The sequence below is a fragment of the Phaethon aethereus genome (assembly GCF_964289735.1).
Source record: "Phaethon aethereus genome assembly, chromosome: 26".
Lineage (NCBI taxonomy): Eukaryota > Metazoa > Chordata > Aves > Phaethontiformes > Phaethontidae > Phaethon > Phaethon aethereus.
In genome coordinates, this window is record NC_138602.1 from 3,735,943 (window position 1) to 3,756,205 (window position 20,263).

The 20,263-nt window shown below is 44.8% G+C and overlaps 2 protein-coding genes across 5 annotated transcripts; both read left to right on the forward strand.

The window, feature by feature from the left end:
* Positions 1-2,158: 2,158 nt before the first annotated feature.
* Positions 2,159-11,422, forward strand: TPM4 (tropomyosin 4; the record flags this gene model as incomplete). Of its 4 annotated transcripts, none has more annotated exons than XM_082010975.1 (9): positions 2,159-2,422; positions 4,886-5,011; positions 8,031-8,164; positions 8,467-8,584; positions 8,925-8,995; positions 9,245-9,320; positions 9,952-10,014; positions 10,094-10,163; positions 11,340-11,422. In XM_082010975.1, 9 exons carry the CDS (start codon positions 2,309-2,311, stop codon positions 11,420-11,422), a joined length of 855 nt encoding a protein of 284 aa, XP_081867101.1. The 4 variants fall into 4 exon arrangements, with proteins under 4 accessions (XP_081867101.1, XP_081867100.1, XP_081867103.1 ...); XM_082010974.1 differs by lacking the exon at positions 11,340-11,422 and adding an exon at positions 10,715-10,797; XM_082010977.1 differs by lacking the exons at positions 2,159-2,422; positions 4,886-5,011 and adding an exon at positions 5,839-5,970.
* Positions 11,423-12,255: 833 nt separating this feature from the next.
* RAB8A (RAB8A, member RAS oncogene family) lies at positions 12,256-16,659 on the forward strand (the record flags this gene model as incomplete). The annotated part of the gene is made up of 8 exons (XM_082011007.1): positions 12,256-12,385; positions 12,904-12,964; positions 13,213-13,273; positions 13,669-13,746; positions 14,225-14,314; positions 14,973-15,038; positions 15,608-15,658; positions 16,567-16,659. Exons 1-8 carry the CDS (start codon positions 12,262-12,264, stop codon positions 16,657-16,659), a joined length of 624 nt encoding a protein of 207 aa, XP_081867133.1. The 5' UTR covers positions 12,256-12,261.
* Positions 16,660-20,263: the final 3,604 nt, after the last annotated feature.

Here is a 20,263-nt window from a genome sequence, read left to right on the forward strand (position 1 = left end):
TGGTGATCACTATGGTTTGTTAGCTTTTAATGCCATTTCTGCAGGTTCAGTGGCACTGTTAATTTAGTGCCTCACCCCTATTCCTTAAACCTGTTCTCAGGCTCAGGACCTGCATGTTTTTATCTTTCACTGTTCAGTTCATTGGAACTGGATAAAAAATGTCCATGGGGCCACCTTGTCGCAGCAGTACCCGCGGGCCAGAGGAGGGGAGGCAGATAAGGCCATTTCTGGGGGGAAAAGCACATTTAATTATGCGAGGCGTGCCGAGGAGTCCAGGCACACATCAAATCAGGAAGAGCCCGTACCGGTTTCCCAGCGAACGCTCAACTTACAGCTGTTAAAAATTCCAAGCATTGTTTTGGGAGGGGGGAACGAAACCAAGCGGCTGAACCTGGGGTTATTTAATTGCCGTTAATGAGAGATGGAGGTACAGGAGCTGCTGCGCGGCCCCGGGCTGGGGCTGAGGGCGCTGAGGGGGCCGGCCCGGAGCGAGCCGGCGGGACAATCGCGCACGACCCTCTGGGAGATGTAGTCCTCGGATGCGCCGCCATCTTGGCGCCGCCAGAACACAGCCTCTCGGGGCGCTTCCTGGCAGCCATCTGTGGGGGCGGGCAAAGCACTCTTTATCAGGCAGTGGTTGAGGCCGTGGGGAGTTGAGGTCTTGGTTTTAGCCGTAGCGTGAGCTTTGGTTTTTTATCTGGAATCGAAACAACAGTAAATCTCTCACAAAAGGCAGCCTGAGCAGCTTAGCGAGTGCTATGACTGGCCTGGTGGTGCTTTGGGGATGGTTTTTGGGACTCTGGCCTTGCTTATGGGCATTGTGCTGGTGTTGGCTCTGTGTCCATTCTACTATCAAGTTTAGATAAATAAAGGGCAATTTTTTCTCAGAAGTCCCTCCTGGAGATCTTTCAGTGCCATGCCAGCACACTCCAGAGGATGAGGGAGGCCCTGGGTCTTGTGCCGAGTCTTCTTCTACCCCTTTAGGCTGGGGATCCTGCGAGCACTTCTGAGGGAAGGGCTGACAGTGTTTGTGAAGGTGTGCAGGGAGTTTGGGCTGTGGGTGGCCTGGCAGGGAGTGCGGGGCAGGGGCAGAATTGGGGTGTGGGAGATCATGAGGTGGTTAACGGGACCTGAATTTGGAAAAGAAGTAGGGGAATATGAGGGCATGCAGGTTGCTCTCTGTAGCAAAGTCAGTAAGTGCTTTCAGTCTGCTTTGGGAGGTGGAATAAGTAAGTCTGTGCTGCAGTCAGGGCAAAGCAGGTGTCAGGGAGCTGTGAAGATAAGCTAAAGTATATGAAGGGATGGGAAAGGGCAGTTGGGATATAGGGATGTGTTTAATAGGGCTCGGAAAGGAAACGGGGCTCATCCCAGGGCCATTGAATCCTTTTGTTGGTGTCCTCAGTGGAGCTGCTCCTGCTATTCTTCACAGAGCCTGCTGTTGCCTTACAGAGAGAAGGTGACTGCTTCATACAGCAGAAAAATAATTTACGGTGCTTGTAAGACTACAACTTCAGGCGTATTGTTCAATTCCCTAAGTATTTAGTGAGGGAAATTTCAAAGACAGGCACTCAAACTCACTGAATGCTTTTGAGCCTGAACTTGGTATCTAAATCTGACCTCTGCTATGTATTAAACTATTACAGATCATAGCTAGTTCCTTAACACCAGTGCTAATTTTCACAGGGAAAAAAAAACAAAAACCAAAAAAACCCTACTGTCTCATAACATATCCTGCATCTTTTTATAACATAAATTTAGCTGCCTCTTAAGTGTAGGTTTTTTTTATTTCATTCTATGCAGGGATTTATTTTGGAATAATCCAAAAAGATCCTTCCCTTTCCTTCATTAGTCTTATGCCGTTATTATAGGAAGCCAGGCCATCCCCATAGATCTATTGGGCTGTTTAATTTCTCTGCAGACACGGAGGGGTGCTAATAAGCTTTCTTTCAAGCATGTGTTCAGATGTCAACACTTTTGCTTCTGTCAGAAGATTAAAAATGGAAACTGTTTTCTCTTTAAGAAAACAGGACCCAAATAAGGAGATGGAGTGGTGAAGATTCCTCTAGTGGGTCTGTTCCAGCTCATTCCTTAGAAAGGCTGTGTATGAAAGATCAGAGAAGAGGCCAATAGATCTGGGTTTTGTCCAGGGGTCTCTGCGTTTAAAGCACCCTACAACCACTTGAGCTCATTTTCCCTGTGACTTGGCTGGGTACGACTTCCTTCTCTGCCCAAGCTGTTAAACAGCTAAAATTTTACTTTTCAGAATTCTTTCAGTTCTGTGACAGATACAACCTAACCTTTAGCAAAAATGGAAGCTATCAAGAAAAAGATGCAGATGTTGAAGTTAGATAAGGAGAATGCCATTGACAGAGCAGAGCAAGCTGAAACGGATAAGAAGGCGGCAGAGGACAAATGCAAACAGGTAAGTAGAAATAAAATCACTGATTGCGTATGCACTGTGGCAATAACTGTAACAAAATACTATGTTGCAACTTTGTAATTCAGAAAGCAAAATAATTTGAAGTTGGGTTTTCAGCTAATCTTCTTTTGAAGTTTTTTGCCTTTTGCGATGTTACACTAGCTATTAACTTCTTTCAGCCATCTGAGTCTTTGCAATGTTAGCACTATCCACAGATTATTAAGAGTACTTTATCTAAGTTTTCTTGAATCTTACATAATTGCCTTCATTTTCTTGTGCTTGTGATTCCATGGAAAAGGCCTTACATACTCCAAATCAAAGCTGTATACCTTGAACACCTGTAGAACTAGTGTTAGTACCTCCTGAAGAGTCAGCTGTCTAAACATTAATTGAGCCTTTCCTTGAAGTGAATTAATAAAGTTCACTTGACTAGTCCTTGGTATACAGAGTGCCCCTTAGAGGTGCCAGCTGTGACTCAACAGTAGATATGTTGCATTATTTTTTTGTTAAGAATAATTAGAAATATCTTAATTTGAAAGCTCTTCTTTTAACTGAATTTTAATTATAACATTTTCATATTCTTTTGCTTTTCAATGTTCTTTATTCTGGGTATCTACCTCATGTTTGAGCTATGGTATTTTCAGAACAGTCTTGAAATGTAAGTTGACTACATGCAAGTTTCTTATAGCACTTCTTGTAAAATTACCATGTCTTTTCCTTTTATACCCTCTAAATGTGGCTGCTTCTACTAAATCTTTCAGACTGCTATAATACATTATTAGCATTCATTTGGAAAAACATTTCTTATGTTCAAGTTTAGTTTGAGATCCAGGATGACATTACTAAACTTTCAACCAATTATCCATTTAGCTAAAGCAACAGGAAAAAAAGTTTCCAAAAGGACCAGCTGCTGCTGTCTTCCCCCTCCACAAGGACAACTACTTGTCTCTTTTCTGTCATTATAGTCAGCTTCTACAACCTGCACACATCGTCCCACATATGTAGTCCCTATTTCTTTCCTAGAACAGATGCTGTTCAGTTGGGCCGCTGTTTCCCAGCTAATCTTTCTGCACTTGGTAACAGCCACACCAGATTGTTATTCAGAGCAGTTAATGGTGATTGAATGCTTAGCCTTCCTTTACATTTAGTTATCAAAGGTGATTTCCTACAGAGTGATAAATGACACACTTGTGGGAATTTTCAAGGATCTGTATGAGGGTAATTCACAATAAAAAGCTAAAAGAGAAAAATTAATCTTTGATCTTACTCCTCTTTTCTGAATTGTCTCAAATTTTTCAGCTTTTTTTTTTTAATGTGGGCACAGTACTCAAGTAGTGATTTTAACGTCACATACAAAGTAAACGTCACCTCCTTCAGCCTGCTTATTGCCCCTCTGTTAACGCACCCAAGCAAGCATATTCAGTTCTCTCATGCTGTCTGGTTACACTGAGTAAAAGTATAGCAACATAACAATGTTCAAGAATAACACGCTACCAAAAATGCCATTAAAACCATCTTTGAAGTTAGAATGAAGAAAGCCCGTGCCCAAAAACACAAACTACTTTGAGTGAACTGTTTTGATAGACTAAATTTATGAGAAGGTGGAGCTAAATCTCTGCAGACTGAACTGTTTTTTATTGCAAATGAAAAGATGGAGCAGATGGGTTTGCAGGCGCGCCCTTATCAGCAGAAAGCCTCCTGATAATGTAAATTCTTCAGGGAGCATGAGACAGTTTGTCATTAAACAGTCTCCCAGCAGGTTATAAATAGTACTGTTCTAGCGTACAGTATGGATTTATATGGTATGGAGGAGAGAGTCTGAACCTCATGGTAGGATGGAGCATACCTTGTTGGCCTACAATTAGTCAGAGAGTAATTGAGGTTGGAAGGGACCTCCGGAGGTCATCAAGTCCCACCTCTGGCTTACAGCAGGGTCTGTTGCCAGCCAGACCTGTTCCCTCTTGCTTCTGGAGTATCGCGTTTGGTTTGAAGTGTCTTGAACAACATAGGAAGGATGATTAGGGAACAGCCACTCGTCTTTTCTAGCTATACAGGAATTGAATAGTTCCTAATAAATCATCAGGTAATAGTGTTAGAGCAAACAAAAGGATGTAATTTAAAAACATTTATAATTATGCTGTAGAATTAACTGCTGCAGGGTGTTGTGGAGTCCAAAACAGAAATAAGGTGAAAAAGGCCTTATACCGAGTTATGTATCAAACCAGATCCTGTGTGTACAGCGGCAGGGAACGTTGTTCTAACGATGATGTGTTTGTAATGATCTCTCCCTGGCAACTGCTACCAGTTGTTCTCAGACTACTTGCCCCAGCAGAACTTTGATCTGGTCTTTTGCTTTGTATGTTCCATTAGGTTAAAACGAATAGTAAAGAGACATTTTAACCCTATTAAACTGTAACTGATAACACATCAAAACGCTCACTTTGTTTGTTTTTTCCCTTTTGAAAGGTGGAGGATGAGCTGGTAGCTCTGCAGAAGAAGTTGAAAGGAACTGAAGATGAGCTGGATAAGTACTCGGAGGCTCTCAAAGATGCCCAGGAAAAACTAGAGCAGGCTGAAAAGAAGGCCACTGACGTATGTACCTACGGCTAATATTGCCTGTAACTGTCCTCTGTGTTTTGCAGTAGGTATGTAGTACACGGATCATAAGACTCGCTGAGAATTTCTCTATCGCAGCACTTTGATCGGGGGATAAGGGAGGGCAGTGTTACGTTTCAGGTACATCAGTCTCCTGTCCGCTCTGCCAAAATGAGCCCGGACTGGCAGTTCTGCGCCGAGTGCAGGGAGCACGTAGCTGTGCCCGGGAGCATGATGGGGAATTCACGGGGTTCTGAAATGGGGGGGGAGAGTTTGTGGGTGGGAATTCTTTGGGAAAGGCAAAATCTCCTTTAATCGACGCAGGCAACATGGTGATCTTTCAGGGAAGCTGGGGCTGAAGCAGAGGTCTGTGTAAGGGTGCGGTTTGGCTTCGGTCACAGGTAGCCCCAGCCACACATCCCACTCGTTTTGCTGTCAGAACAGTTAGTTTTAGCTTCTCCCTCGTCCGCCTGGGCTCGCGGGCGGCAGGACGAGCGCGGGGCCAGGCCGCAGCTTGCCGAGCCCCACCTTTGGGCGCTCGGGCCGGCCCGGCCCGCCCAAGGGCCGGCTCTGCGGCGCGGCGCGGGCCCGGCTCCGGGCTGGGGCTGCACCGGGGTCCCCGGCGGGGCCGGGGCAGGGAGGGGGGACGGGGACAGGCGGGGCGCGACCGTCCCGGCGCTGCTTGCGCCGACTCCTCTGTGCGACGTCACCACCCTCCACCTCCACCTCCAGCCGCGTGACGTCATCGGCCCATTGAAAGGCGCGGGGCCGCGCTCCGCCACGTGCAGCACCTCCGCGCCCTGCCCGCCGCCAGCGCCGCGCCCATGGCCGCGCCGAGCTCCCTGGAAGCGGTGAAGAGGAAGATCCAGTGCCTGCAGCAACAGGCGGATGAGGCGGAGGATCGCGCCCAGGTGCTCCAGCGGGAGCTGGACCTGGAACGGGACCTGCGGGAGAAAGTGAGACCGCCCGGGCTGCCTGCTCGCCTTCTCTCGGTCGCTCTCTCCCGGGCTGCCCTGCTCCTTCCTTCCTGTCTCTGGCTCTCTCTCGCTGGGGCGCGCCTGGCTCCCCCCTGCTCCGGGAGGACGGCTCGGCCGCCGGCTGCCTTCGCTCCTCGGCTGTTCCCCCTCGCTGCTCCGCTCCGCGGACTCCCTGCGGAAACCGCTGCCGCGGCGCCTCGCCCGCACCGTCCTCCGGGGGCACCGGCCCCGGCGGCGGCGCGTCCCAGGCGCCCGCTGCTTATCGCGCTTTGGGGCCGTTCCCCTCGGAAAAGGCGTTGCGAGCACCGATCCGCATCGGGAAGCGGTTAGGAGTTTAGTAGGAAATGGCTGTTTAATTAGGAAAAAGCGCTGCATGACAAGGAGCGGGGAGTTCCCGCCTCTCGGCGCCGCACCGCTGGCTCCAGCACAGCTGGGAAATGTCCGAACTGCTGGAAAATCACTTTCCCTCCTGGTTTTTCACAGAGAAATGAGAACTCTCCACTAGTGTGCGGCTGTCCCGGGGCTGGACAGCTGGTTTCACTTAGATTGTGTGTGATCAGCCTTCCCGGCATCTTCCTGCTATTTTATCACATGTCAGCGAGTTAGTTTTACCGTATAAGGACTGCGGGCTGCTTCTGGGAGAGGTGGAGCCAGACTAACTCCAGCTTCCCAGTGGCCCCATCTCCATAGCTTTGGAATCTTGCTTAATTAAAATATGACTTAAGTGACCTGTCTAGTGGAAGGAGCTGCAGACTGCCACATAACTGATGCCAGTTTTCTACGTGATGGCTGCCTTGTGTGTAAATCGAGAAAGTTAAACACATAGCACTGGGCAGAAAAGAACTGAAATGCTGGATAATTTCTGACTAGAGGAATCCTGGGTCAGCTTCCATTTGGATCAGTCACTGAAATCCTTTCCAAGATGGTCCAGCTCTGAGTGGAAACCACTTCCTCCAGCTTAGGAGGAGCGGTCAGTAACCAAGTTTGAGAAGCTGCAGCAAAACAAGTCTTTTTCACAGTGTTTAAAGCATAAAACAATTGTCCTTCCAGGCTCCGCAGCCTGTAAAAGTGTTTTTAGGAGGACACAAAAAAAGGTTAATCTTACCCATGGCAATCATGCTCAGATTTGGGGACAATTCAGTGCACAAACCTGGCAGTGACTAAAGTAGGTGTTTATTTTCCTTCAAATACCAAGCAATTAAAGGAGCTATATCTTAATAAACACAATGTATTTACAGACACCAATGTGTTCATGTTGTCTGTATGCGAACGTTTCTCCCAGCAATCTCTCCATTTATTACCTAGTCTGGTTTTTTAAACATTAATAGTGTTCCCAATTGCTGTGCAGTTTATTCAATAATATATAAACAGACCTTATTATTAAGAAATGCTTTCTGCCTAATGCCTTAAGTACCGCAGGAAGCAATGAAAAAGGAAAGTGAACTTATTTTAAGAACGTATCTAATTTTGCCCTGTTTGTGTTACAAAGAAGACTGACTGTCCCATGCTGAGGCTAAGTGTATCATCTGCCCAGCCGACCGCGTAGACATTACATAGCATTTGCAGGCTCAGGCACCCGTAACGGAGAATGAAATGGCTTCAGCTTCAGCAGTGTGCTGTGACAGGATGTTGCTGCAATCTGTGATGAAACCAAAAACGCAGAAATCAACTGTGAAGTTTTTGGAACAAGCCATTATGGACACAGGTTTTTAACTTCAATTCTGTGGGTAGATCCAGCCCTGTGAAGGGATCTGAAAATAGTTCTCCATTGGCAATGGGTGTCGAGTCCTTCCTCGCATGGCAGGAACAAGAAGTACCATGAACAAAGAAAGGAGAAGCACATACTCCATACCTTGAAATTCCTGGGATGCCATAGTTTAAACAAACAAAAAACAGAGGCGGAAAGGATCCTAGAGCTTCCCTGCATAGAGCGAGGAGAAGCCTTTGCAGTTTTAGGGAAACTGATAAGCTGAGAACGTTTGTCAGCCAGCAGCTGCCTTGGACCTAACCTCGGCTCTGGGTGGTTGTGTTTCATGTAGGCTGAAGGCGAGGTGGCAGCTCTGAACAGACGTATCCAGCTAGTGGAAGAGGAGTTGGATCGTGCCCAGGAACGGCTGGCCACAGCCTTGCAAAAACTGGAGGAGGCTGAGAAAGCAGCGGATGAGAGTGAGAGGTACGTTTCCTTTTTTTTTCCTTTCTTTTTTCCTTGGTAAAAAATTTGAATGTATATGAATAAAATATTCCTGTATAATTTAGTATCTGCATGTGCCAAAGTACATTGCAGGTCAGAGACCCCGAACTAGAGGTGCCTTTTTTATAAGCTTAAATGAGTAATTCTGTTAGCCTTGAACAACATGATAGTACGGTCATGATGGGCTGCTTTTTGGTTACAAATACTGAATTCCACTCTAGGACCTTTGAGATAAAAGTGCTAAAATGCTTCTACATTAAACACACTTGCTTTGACTTCTGCAGAGGAATGAAGGTTATCGAGAACAGAGCAATGAAAGATGAAGAGAAAATGGAAATTCAGGAAATGCAACTGAAGGAGGCTAAGCATATTGCTGAAGAAGCTGACCGCAAATATGAAGAGGTAAAAGGGATAAGGAGATGATTAAATATACAGGAGAACTGTGAACAATTTTGTTACTCTTCAGTCTAGTCATTCTTTGTACGCTTTTTACTGTGTGCTGGTTCAACTTTAGAACATTCCCAAAAAGGAGCAATTTTAATAGTGACTTTGGCAGCACCTTAGATATTTAGTGCTAAGAACACTGCAGAAGCTGAGTTATTTGGGGCAAGAGTCTGTCATGTCTGTGCATCCACATTTTAATCCAATTCCATCATTCAGAAGAAACGCGGGAGCATAGTGGTTTGAGAGAAACGTACAAGAAATTACCAACTGCCTTGATACAGCTATTTTCTCTTTACAGGTTGCCCGTAAACTGGTTATTTTGGAGGGTGAACTGGAAAGAGCTGAAGAGCGTGCAGAGGTGTCCGAAGTGTGAGTAACTTCATACACATGGAAGCAGTTCACAATACAGTAAAGGTCAAAGCTCTATTTCATTAGAAAAATCTGCTACTGGTAGGCAGGCACGCAGTGTATGTAGAAGCGCTTTTTGTACCCTATACACGCAATTTTCTCCTTTCAGATTTTACCATTACTTTCTCTCTTGTATTTTTAGACTTCTTGACAATTAAATTAAGTCATAACAGGGACAGTAGTAATTTATACTTTTTTCCCCCCCCGTAGTAAGTGTAGTGACCTTGAAGAGGAGTTAAAGAATGTCACTAACAACCTGAAGTCTTTGGAAGCTCAATCGGAAAAGGTTGGTTCTTTCAGTAAACTATGGGATAGGGGCAAAGTCAAAACTTGGAAATCCATAGAAATAATCCCAAAATACAAAGAAAGTGAAAGGGTTTAGCTGACTGCCTGTTTAACGGAGACTGTTGATGATGCCGCATCAGTTCTGCCCAAACCCAACCAGTAACCTGATAATTACCTGCAGCGCTGCTTCAGACCAGGACCTCGATGTCCCTTTCCCACACCAGTATGCTGCCGACTGCTCTTGATTTTCCAACCTTGCTCGTTCCGTGGTTTTTGCCCTCTTAAGTGAAAATTGTTAAAACACTTTATTTCATGAAACAGTTGTTTCTGGCTAGTCTAACTTGGGATGGAAAGCTTTATGTTCTCTTGAACCTTCAGCTGGTTTTTGTGCTGCACAAGAAGGTACTGCCATTAAGGTCTAAAATGACGCACGAAGCAACTTGGACGTGGCCAGTCTTAAAATGATGGTACACGAACCAGAGTCTGGAATGTCCTGGTGAGAAGGAGGAAAGTCTGGAAAGGGTGTTTACAGCTGTTGTAAAAGGAAAAGTGCTTATAAATAGGTCACAGTTTCATAACCATGTATTATTGTTGCTACAACTTCCTTTAAAGAGTGTCTATTGTTTTCACAGTACTCGGAAAAAGAAGATAAATATGAAGAAGAAATCAAGATTCTCTCTGACAAGCTTAAAGAAGTAAGTTTATCCATCCCCAAACTGTATTTTGGCATCATTTTTTAACAGCATCCAATTACTCTATCTATTTTTTTTCCAGGCTGAAACTCGTGCTGAATTTGCAGAGAGAACAGTTGCCAAACTGGAAAAGTCTATTGATGACCTGGAAGGTAAGAAATTACTCCAGTTTCATTTAGAAGTGGTTGATTTCAAATCAGAAAACAGAATTCTAGGAGTGGGTAGTAGATTTTATTGGGAAAGGACAGAAGTACTCATCGAGCGTATCGGTAGATGGGCATGATGTGTGCACCGGACGTGTCCGTCCCACATGGTACCTCCCGGCCGGAGGAAGCTTTCCTGAAAGAGGTTCTCTTTCAAAAAGTTGTTAACAATAACATGATTTTGGCCAACTCTCAGATACGTGGGCTCAAGGGCTCTTTCTGTTAATAACAAGATCAGAACCTTACTTAATCTGATCACTGAAAAATAATTTTGAGAGATTTCAAAAAGGAAACGTAGATGCAGGTTCCGACCTGGCAGCGGTGGGATTTTTTGCTTTCATACTGGTACTCAGTTGCGCATCTGTTTTCTTCTTTTGTTTTCCGCCCCAACTGCTTTGGCTGCTGCCTTCTGGCTGTGTCTCCTCCTGTACATCTCTTCCTCTGGACTGTTCTTTCTGCATTTCTCGCTGAAACGTGCCTTCTGCCCTCGTGACCGCTAGATGAGCTGTACGCTCAGAAGCTGAAGTACAAAGCGATCAGCGAGGAGCTTGACCATGCTCTCAATGACATGACCTCCTTGTGATCTGCACCTCTGCGGGGGCACGGGGGCCGCTCTGACTTCCTGCATTTCTTAAGCTTCTCTTGCCTGTAACACCTGTCGTTTCTGTGCAACTTCCACAAGCGATCCTTCCGTCTCCTCTGTAAGAACTGAGCTCAATAAAAACAAGATACCTCTACCTTCCAGCTTTTGGGGTTTATTTCCTTATAATTGACCTAAAATACACTAGGAATGACATTGCAAACATGTTCAGCTCCTCATGACGAGGACGGGCAGGTGGTGCTCCATCTGCCCGGGTAAAAATTCTCAGGACAAGGAAAACTCTGGAGGACGCGTCCTATAAATTATATGTTAATGCAAAATGCAAGTCTGTCACCTTACACATAAAACGTGTCCAAAAACCTCATTAAACAAGAGCAATTACCAAAAAAATTGGCTGCAATTTATGGATGCAGTTAGAGTGTTGTCTTGAATGTGAAGGTAAGTAATTGTGGGTTTTATTTAAAGAGAAAAAGCTGTAAAACAATGTCTGTTTTCAGTCTTGTTTTTTTCTTATTTCCCACCAGAAAAGCTTGCTCAAGCGAAAGAAGAGAACTTGGGGTTGCACCAGACACTGGACCAGACACTAAACGAACTGAACTGTATATGAAATGGCAAAGAACGCGGTGGCCAACAGCAATGGAACATTCTTGTCTGCATTTACCGTATCGTTCCTCCCTCTCTCTCTGTCTCTCTCTCTCTGTATCCTGGAAAAAACAATTAAGTTATGAACAGTACAGACATCCGCGAGGCCTTGGGCGTAACCTGGCGGCAGTCTCGCGCCTCTGACGCCAGCAGCGCGGCCCTGAGCCCCACCCGCCTGCGCTCCTCCAGGAGGCAGCGGCTGCCGGCGCTCCTGCAGCGCGCGGGAGAGCGGGAGCCGCGCCGGGCCCCCGTGAGCCCCCTTGTTTTTCATCCCCGCCGGTTATCGGTAGCGCGGCTGTAGCTTTTCCTCGCGGTTCATTAGTCGTTTTTATATAAACCCTGGTAGAAGCTGTACCCGAGCAGTAGTGTCGCCCTGCGCGGTGCGCCTGTTACTGACGTTTCGTATTAAACGATTTTTCACAGTTACCGAGGCCTCGTCACGGTCTTTTCGTATGGCTTTTGTTTGGGTGACGTCACGAACCAGCGCGCCACGCTGGTTAAAGACGTGGCGTCGCAATTTAAGAGCCGCCGTTGCCCCGCCGCACGCGCCTTCCGCCCGCGGCAGTAAGTGACGCTCAACAGTGTACCCGCCCCGAGGCGAGCTGCCAATCGTGCCGCCGCTTACACACCGGGCGAAGGCCGCCCGCCAATGGAGCGCCGGCTCCGGTGCTCTTCCCGTTGGATGCAGCGGTGACGGGCGCTGGGCTCAGCCAGTAAGCGCGCGGCGGGAGGTGATGGGCGGCCGGCGCGGCCCGTGAGGTGGCGCGGGGGGCGGGCGCGGCCGGAGGGGCGGTGCCCGCGAACATGGCGAAGACGTACGACTATCTCTTCAAGCTGCTGCTGATCGGCGACTCGGGCGTGGGGAAGACGTGTGCGCTCTTCCGCTTCTCCGAGGACGCCTTCAACGCCACCTTCATCTCCACCATCGGTATGGGGGGGGCCGGGCCCCGCCGGCCGGGGGTCCCGCCTAGCGCGGCCGGGGGTCCCGCCTAACGCGGCCGGGGGCGGGTCCGGCTGCGGGCCTGGAAACGGCTCGTTCCGGCCGGCCGAGTTTGGCTGCGGCGGACGCGGCTCCTGGCTCGGGCGGTGGCGGCGGGTTCGCTGCCAGCGGGGAGACGCGGGCGGCTGGCGAGGCTCGGGGTCGGGCCGGGGCCGGGCGGGCGCGCAGCCTGGCTGCGCCGCCGCGGCTGCGGCTGCCGTCGCTTTTGCAAGGTTGTTGCCGGTTCACTCGGCGCGTCCCGGCAGGGAGACGGACCGAGGCGCGGCGGGGGTGGCCGGTGGCTCGGGGCGCGCTTGGCCGCGCTGCCGGGCGTGAGCTGGCCGGCGCTTGCTCGGCGCGGAGGGGGCGCGGTGCCGGCGCTTGCCGCTGCGAACGAAGTTGGAGGGAAAAGCGTTAATTTGGTCCTGGGCAGAAACTACGACTAATTTAGTTACTTCTCTTTCCAGGTATTGATTTTAAAATTAGAACTATAGAACTAGATGGCAAGAGAATTAAACTGCAGATATGGTAAGACTTTCCTCCTAAAGCTAATGTCTGATAACCGGGTGTCTGTACGGCATGGGGCGGTGATGCTTGCCCTGAGTTTTTACTCTAGCTGTGCCCTTCAGCAGTTAACGATATCCTAGAAACTAAAAGGTAGTCCTAGTGCACCTCAAGACTCCTTCAACAATAGTTAATTACAACTTCTGGTGGCTTTGATGTGAGCGTGATGGTGTCAGAGGCTTGCATCATGCCCTGTGTTCTTTCCGTTCCAGGGACACGGCTGGGCAGGAGCGATTTCGAACCATCACAACCGCCTACTACAGGGGAGCAATGGTAGGAGCGATACGGGGCGTGCGACACCCCAGCCGGGCGGTTCGGCTTTGGCAGCCGCATCACCTGGGTTTGATGTGGAACACACACAACTGTCCTTCGTCCGACGGGTCAGCTCTGCATGGCTAAATATTTACAGCTGGGCTCCTGTTTTGAGCCGTGCTGGAGCTGCGCCGGGCCAGTGTGGCAGCTCCTAGAATAAATACTGCTCTATAAATACACCTCCCACGCACCTTATCTAGCAAGGTGCAAACCGCGAGTAAACGCTGCCTAGATCTGTGAACCAGTTGTTTTTAAAATAGTCCTTGTTAAGTTGCTACTTTCTGCTATGGACAAGTCTTTAACTCTTCCTTAAACTGACGGTAGCTGAAACAGTCTCTCTGCTTTTTAATCCTTAGGGCATTATGCTAGTCTATGACATCACCAATGAAAAATCTTTCGAAAATATTCGGAACTGGGTGAGGAATATCGAAGAGGTAAGTTCTCTATTTACTTACTGAATGTTAAAAATGCTATTTCTTCCTCCAAAAGTAGTTGAAACTTACTTGCTTCAGGAGTGTTAAGTTTCTTTTGAATTCACATGCTGATGGGTACTTGGAAAATAAATGCAATGAAAATCAGTAGTAACCTCTGGAACGTCTTGGTTGACAGTAATTTGTTGCACTGGCACACGAGCCGGCCGCGGGGCCTGCGGCCTTAGTGATGAGGGGACCTAAAAGATGGTGTTTTCCTGCCATGACAAGTGGTCTGAGAGCCGTCGTCGTGCAGGAGGCACGCTGGGCGCGTGCAGCGAGTGGCTGGGGTGAGGGGGCTGGGGGGGGCCCGTAAATCTGCGGAAGATGCGTAGCACCAGCATCTCTGCATGCAGTATCTGATGTGCGCCTCATCTTTTTGACAATATTTGTGTAAAAACACCCAAGCCAAAGTCCGCTCTGCGATCCGTTTCTATCTTAGCACGCCTCTCCAGATGTTGAAAAAATGATCCTCGGGAACAAATGCGATGCAAACGACAAAAGACAAGTTTCTAGAGAGCAAGGGGAGAAGGTAAGTGTCGTGGCTTTAATATATTCCAACTTAGACTTTTCAGAGTATAAACATTGCGTTCGTTACTGTCTGTATGCTGCTCTGGCACTTTTGGGGTATTTCTAAGCGGAACTATTGATCATTCCCCAAGCTGTAGCTGCAATACATTTCCCCACTCTAATGAAAAGATGAGGCTGTGTTAAGAGTTCTTGTCAATTATCTGGTCAAGATGTGTTGGATCCAAAGCGACAAGCTGGATTTTTTTCTTAGAAAAAGGACGAAAAAGCTTGCTAGAGTTTGATGTTGAGGAAATGTCTCTTTTTGGCTTAAAGCCAGGGAGACAAAGTAGACGGGATTGTCTTTTCTGGCGTCAGATGGTACTTAGGTTAGAGAAGGTGCTTTTAGGCACTGCTGATGTTACAAGACTGACAAGATACCTACGCAAGAGAAAAAAATAAAAGACAAAGGAGCAGACTAAAGTGTGTGCAGAGCCTGAAACAGAAGAACAGAACCCAGCAAGAATAGGTGCTAATAGGAGTGAGATTTAGTTCCCGATTTTTGCAAATCGAGTAAATCCCCAGGTTGCTATGAGTCGTGCCAGGGCAGATCCTGCACGGTTGGTTATATCTGTAGCTGTTCCCGCAGTTACCCAACTAACGTGAAACCTGCTTTTGTTCAGCTTGCTGCAAGTTTTGGAATTAAATTTATGGAGACCAGCGCAAAAGCAAATATAAACATAGAGAATGTAAGTACTGTCACCTTTCTCTTATATGTATTGTCTTGTTTGTGCAAACAAGCAATGAGAACACTTGCCCATCCCCATTGGAAGCAAAACTCTGTTTTTAGATACTTCAGATGGGTTATTTAGTATCTGTGCGTTCCGTGAAGGCATTGTCTAACCAACCTTACGCAGAATGATTTAATATGGGGCTTAGAGCATGATGCAAGGCTGCTGCAGCAATCTGTGTTAGAGCAGCACACTGAAAAAGTCGGCTTATGTCTTCGCATTCGATAATGCCATTGATGAAGGGTGACATTTTGCCATGATATAAACCAGGGATGTGCCCCGCCGCAGGTGGTGCGTGCCGTTGTGGTTTTCAGGCTCGGAAAGGAGGTAGTGGAGTTAGAAAGGGTGCAGAGAAAGACGGGAAAGGAGCATTAAAACCTGAAGTGTGGTGGGAAAAAACCTGAAAACTTAACATTCTTCAGGAGTTCTCCATATGTAGAAACTCGGGAAGGCAGCTTATTACTGAACAAAAATGTTAGAATATATTTTGTTAACCATGTAACACTTAACTATTTGACTTGTCGCAGGCATTTTTCACTCTTGCAAGAGATATCAAAGCAAAAATGGACAAGAAGTTGGTGAGTAACCTTTACTTGGTGCACACTGTATGTAAATAGGGGAAAAAACCCAACAACGAAAAGCCAAATAGCAAGTACTGTTTCACAGAGTATAAAAAATATTCCATGGTCTTTTTAATGGGGAATGCACTGAAGGTTATAGAAATTTATTTTTAGCTTTGCCAAGCTTGGCTTATAAAGAATTGTCTCTGCATTTCAGGAATTAGCTGCAATGGTTGAGGTTTTCTAGATAAAATTATCGCTTATTTGTTTTCTTGAAAGTCAAATGACTGGTAGAGCAGTTTAATGATATTTCTTGCTGTTGCAGTCTGTAGAATGGAATAGTATAAATTAGACATATAGGAGGCCCACGTCATACCTCAGGGTGGACTTCAAACCAGTATGTTTAAAAATAGATAAAGAACTAATTAGTTTTTTAATAAATTTTGCAAAAGCGTCCTGAGAAATTATTTGGTTATCTTTTGTACAACAAACAAAGTTTGTTCCTTACAAAACAAAGTTAACAAAGGTTGCTTCTACTTTTACTGGGCACGCTACGTGTGCTGATAGAACTGTAATATTTTGGGTCTTGCTGACGATTCCTAAGTGTTTCAGCAAGAGCCAAACATGTTCTGTAATTTTTAATTTTTTTTTAATCTCCGCTATCTTTGAGTTTATAGAAAGAAGAATAGGCACAGTGGATGTTAGTCAAAGCCAAAAGTAGCAGATGGAGTTCTCTGACTTCTTGTAGTGGCTGATGTAAGGCTCAAATAAATGAGTGAAGACTCCTGTTGATTTTAGTAACGGGTTTTGTATATGGCAGGCTTGATTCAACAAAATGAATCGATGAAGTATGGCTGCTAGGTCTTACAATGATGCTAGGAGCTGTTAAGTATAAATAAGTAACTTAATATTCTTTGCGTCTTCAGGAAGGCAATAGCCCGCAAGGCAGCAACCAGGGAGTCAAAATCACACCAGACCAGCAAAAGAAAAGCAGCTTTTTCCGATGTGTTCTTCTGTGAGGGACACGGCCTTAATCTGAGCATCTGCTCAACTGAGCTGGACTGTGCCTGTTCTGAGTGAGATTTCCTCTGTCGGTGGACTTAGCATTTTCAACATACCTTGTCACTTTGTGACCATCTGAATCAGAAATTGTTTATTTTAGTAATTGTCTGACTCTTCAATTTTGGAGATGAAACAAGTTTATTTTTGTCAGATTGCCACTGGGCATGTGTATTGTCTAGCAGAGGCAGTACAGATGAAATGTGACCTGTGATACGGCACCTTTGCTGACAGGCTTCAATCTTTTTGTTCGTATCTGTAACGTATCCAAACTAGAAAGAGTAAGTTACGATCAAAATAAGAAACTGAAATGCCAATATTAATAAAGTACAGGTATGTGTACATGATACATGTGCATATCCATGTCTATAGATGCATGTGGAACAATTGCATCAAAACATCAAATAAATGCACTTATGTCAGCAGTACAGGCTTATACCTTTTCAGAAGGTAGAAGGAAGCTTTCTGCATCTCCACCTCTTTGCTACTACAGAGAAAATCCTTTATCTGCCTATTACTTATTCAGTTGTGTTACTCTAGACAATCCACAACTACAATTGAAGTTTTAAAAAAAAATCCTCCTCAAAGGAATCTCTATTTTTTTAAAAAACCAAAGTGTGTTGTAAATACAATGGATCGTTACCATCAGGAATTACTTCATCCATGTTAGACTTGACCATGCTTAATTAAATCCTCCAGACACTTAGACACATTTAACAGGAGATGTAGCTACAATGAGTCCCATGCAAATGATCTGTCATCTGTTCTTCGAGAAACAGACCCTGGTTTGGGTAGGGACACTTACTCAAATTTTGTAAAGTTACAATGGGTGGCTTTTCCTTCTCTGGTTGAGAATTTTTCCAGATCTGTCATGATGTAGTAGCTAGTTATAAATTGTGACAAGAAAATGTATTGCACTGCTTCCAGTTGTGTGTTCCCATGCACACTTGCTCACATATGCAAATATATGTTGCACATACAAACACTTTCTGAAAACAAACTTTTTTAAACTGAGATTTGCCTTGCTGCTGTGTATTGATCATTTCAGATTCAAGCAGCAACAAACCTGTTAATAGCATGCATCAATGCAAATGATGTTTAGTCATCAGTGGAAATATTCTATGTATTTATTCTTACAAACACAGTCTCTTACATTCCGATGTATAAAAATGTAACAGCCAAGTAAAGCTCCTAGGTAGCTAATTGCTCTCAGTTCAGAGGCTGTAAGCCTGACTCTTAATTAGACTGACAAAGGAGCCACTTAAGAGCCATCTACTTCAAAGTCTGTTGTCGAGTGATTGGAATTATGGTATATTTAATTCAAATGAACATATCAGCTGTGTCCTGCAACTCACTGGAATTGTTAACATGCTTTGTTTACATTGACAACTGCACTTATGGGTAAAATTAAAGCTGATTTTTGAAGTTAATTAATTTACTCACCGGTTTTGTTCTCTTCAAGTTTGTGGTGGTATATTCTGGCCTCAAAGTAGCACTCGTAAATGTTACTGTAGTTAAAGATCTATCAGATTCAAAATTAAACTGTATAAATCTGCAGCATGCAATTGGGCTCAACAGGAATATTGCCTGTTTTTCTAAAATGGAAAAAGGAAATTTTACTGTGTAAGTTACTGCTTTATAAAAATGCATTTTGTATGCTACCAACCTTTTTTTTTTTTTTAAATAACTAGCAGATTACAGTGAGCTCTGTTCATGGTTAAAATTGTACATAAAGCTTTCCTCTAACCAGAACCTTATGATGGGTTTTTTTTGTTTATTTGTGACTTTCTAGCATGAGGACTTGGTGAACATGCACCATAGTGGATTACACACAGATGTATTTGTAGGATAAAATCATGTTAAGCTACTGAAGAGCCTTCTAGTCAGTATGTGCTTCTCTTCAGTGTATGCTTCAATGTGTAGTTAATGCAGAGCTATAGATTGGACAAGCAATGCTTCTATCCTGAGATAAGGATGCTTTGAAAAAAAGACTTTGTGTATGCTTCGAGAAATTATTGAAGCAGAATTGGGGAGGTGACCAAGGCATGGTCTGAATGTTGTTTTCCTTCAGAAAACAGATCTGTTAATTATTTGTTTCTGGCTTAGTAGTAAATGTGGATTGTCTTGCGTCCACCCTTCTACTTTAATATAGCCGGATGTTGCAGCCAGACTTATTTTTCAAAATGACTTGGAACAATAAGTTGTTAGTCGAACTTGATGTCGCGGGTACTCCACCACGATACTGGGTATTGCCTGTTGACAGTATCTAAATTGATAACTCATCTTGAGATGAGAAGGAAAACCCTATTAATTTACAAGTGGATAAAACTTGAAGGATGGAATTGTGTTTTTTCACTCCCCGTTTTCTAAATCTTAAGTTTTTTGCATTCAAAGCTAACTCTTTGTATGTGAATACCTTTTGTTTAAATTTATGCTGGTTGTTGCACATGTTTATGTACCTAATTTATAGCATGATTTCCTTTTACAAAATGATTGGGTTTACTCAATGAACAACTACATTCTTGTCCGATCTCAGGAAGTTTCATGCAGTTACTGTGACTACAGTCATCACTGTACTTCTAGGGTATGCATACTCTACACAGGAATTAAATCAGTGTAAGCAATATGAAACCTAAAATGCAAATGTAAGACAGGAAAAGGTTAAAGACACTGCAGTTGCATGTATGCTGGGCTATGTGTCATGAAATACAGACATCTCATCTTGGATAAGTATGATATGTAGTTGATGTTTCCATCACATAATTAAATTACTGTGGTTTTTTTAAGTACGAACGTTACGGAAAACACAATGATCAAAAAAGGTACTGTATAAATACATACAGTAATGTATTTAGATCTAAGCTTTCTTTAACTAAGGAGGAAAAAATCTGGATATAAGATCTGTAAAACAGGAATTTAAGTAGATCTGAAAAACTAACAACGTGCTTACTATACATTCTCAGTGTCTAAATGCCACTAGAATTTCAGGTAATCAGTTAACACTTGGTTTGTAGAGAAACAAACCCATTTTTGAGCATGCTCTCAAATTCCCTTACTTAAATGAGTATCATAGAATTCTGTGGTTGACCTTCTTTTTGAGGCTGGTTGCAATATTTCAGGCAGTCTTCACCATTTCAGGTGTAGACCTGTCAGTAGCTCGTCTGTCAATAAATGGCGGAACTGCTGTTTTAACACTTTGCCATTTTAACACTTATGTTGTCTAGATCCTATGCTGATAGGCACATCTAATGTTCCTTGACATCAGAGCCTTATGCCAGCATCAGACTTTCAGCCTCAGATTTATAAATCCTATGGATTATTGTAAGTCTCTTTACTGCTGCTGAAAATTATTTGGTCTTTCCTTTCAAGTGAGATGCTAATCATCTCGCTGACAATTGTTAAGGGTTTTGTTGTTGTGGTGGCAGTGTCTTTGGCTGATGATCATGCTCGAAAGCTACTGTGACTTTGTGTTCTCTTGGACTTGAAATGGCTGGGGTTTATGTTGGAGAGGAAATGGACAAACAGCTGCATAGAGGATGGTCTCCATTTGTACTAGAAGTTCAT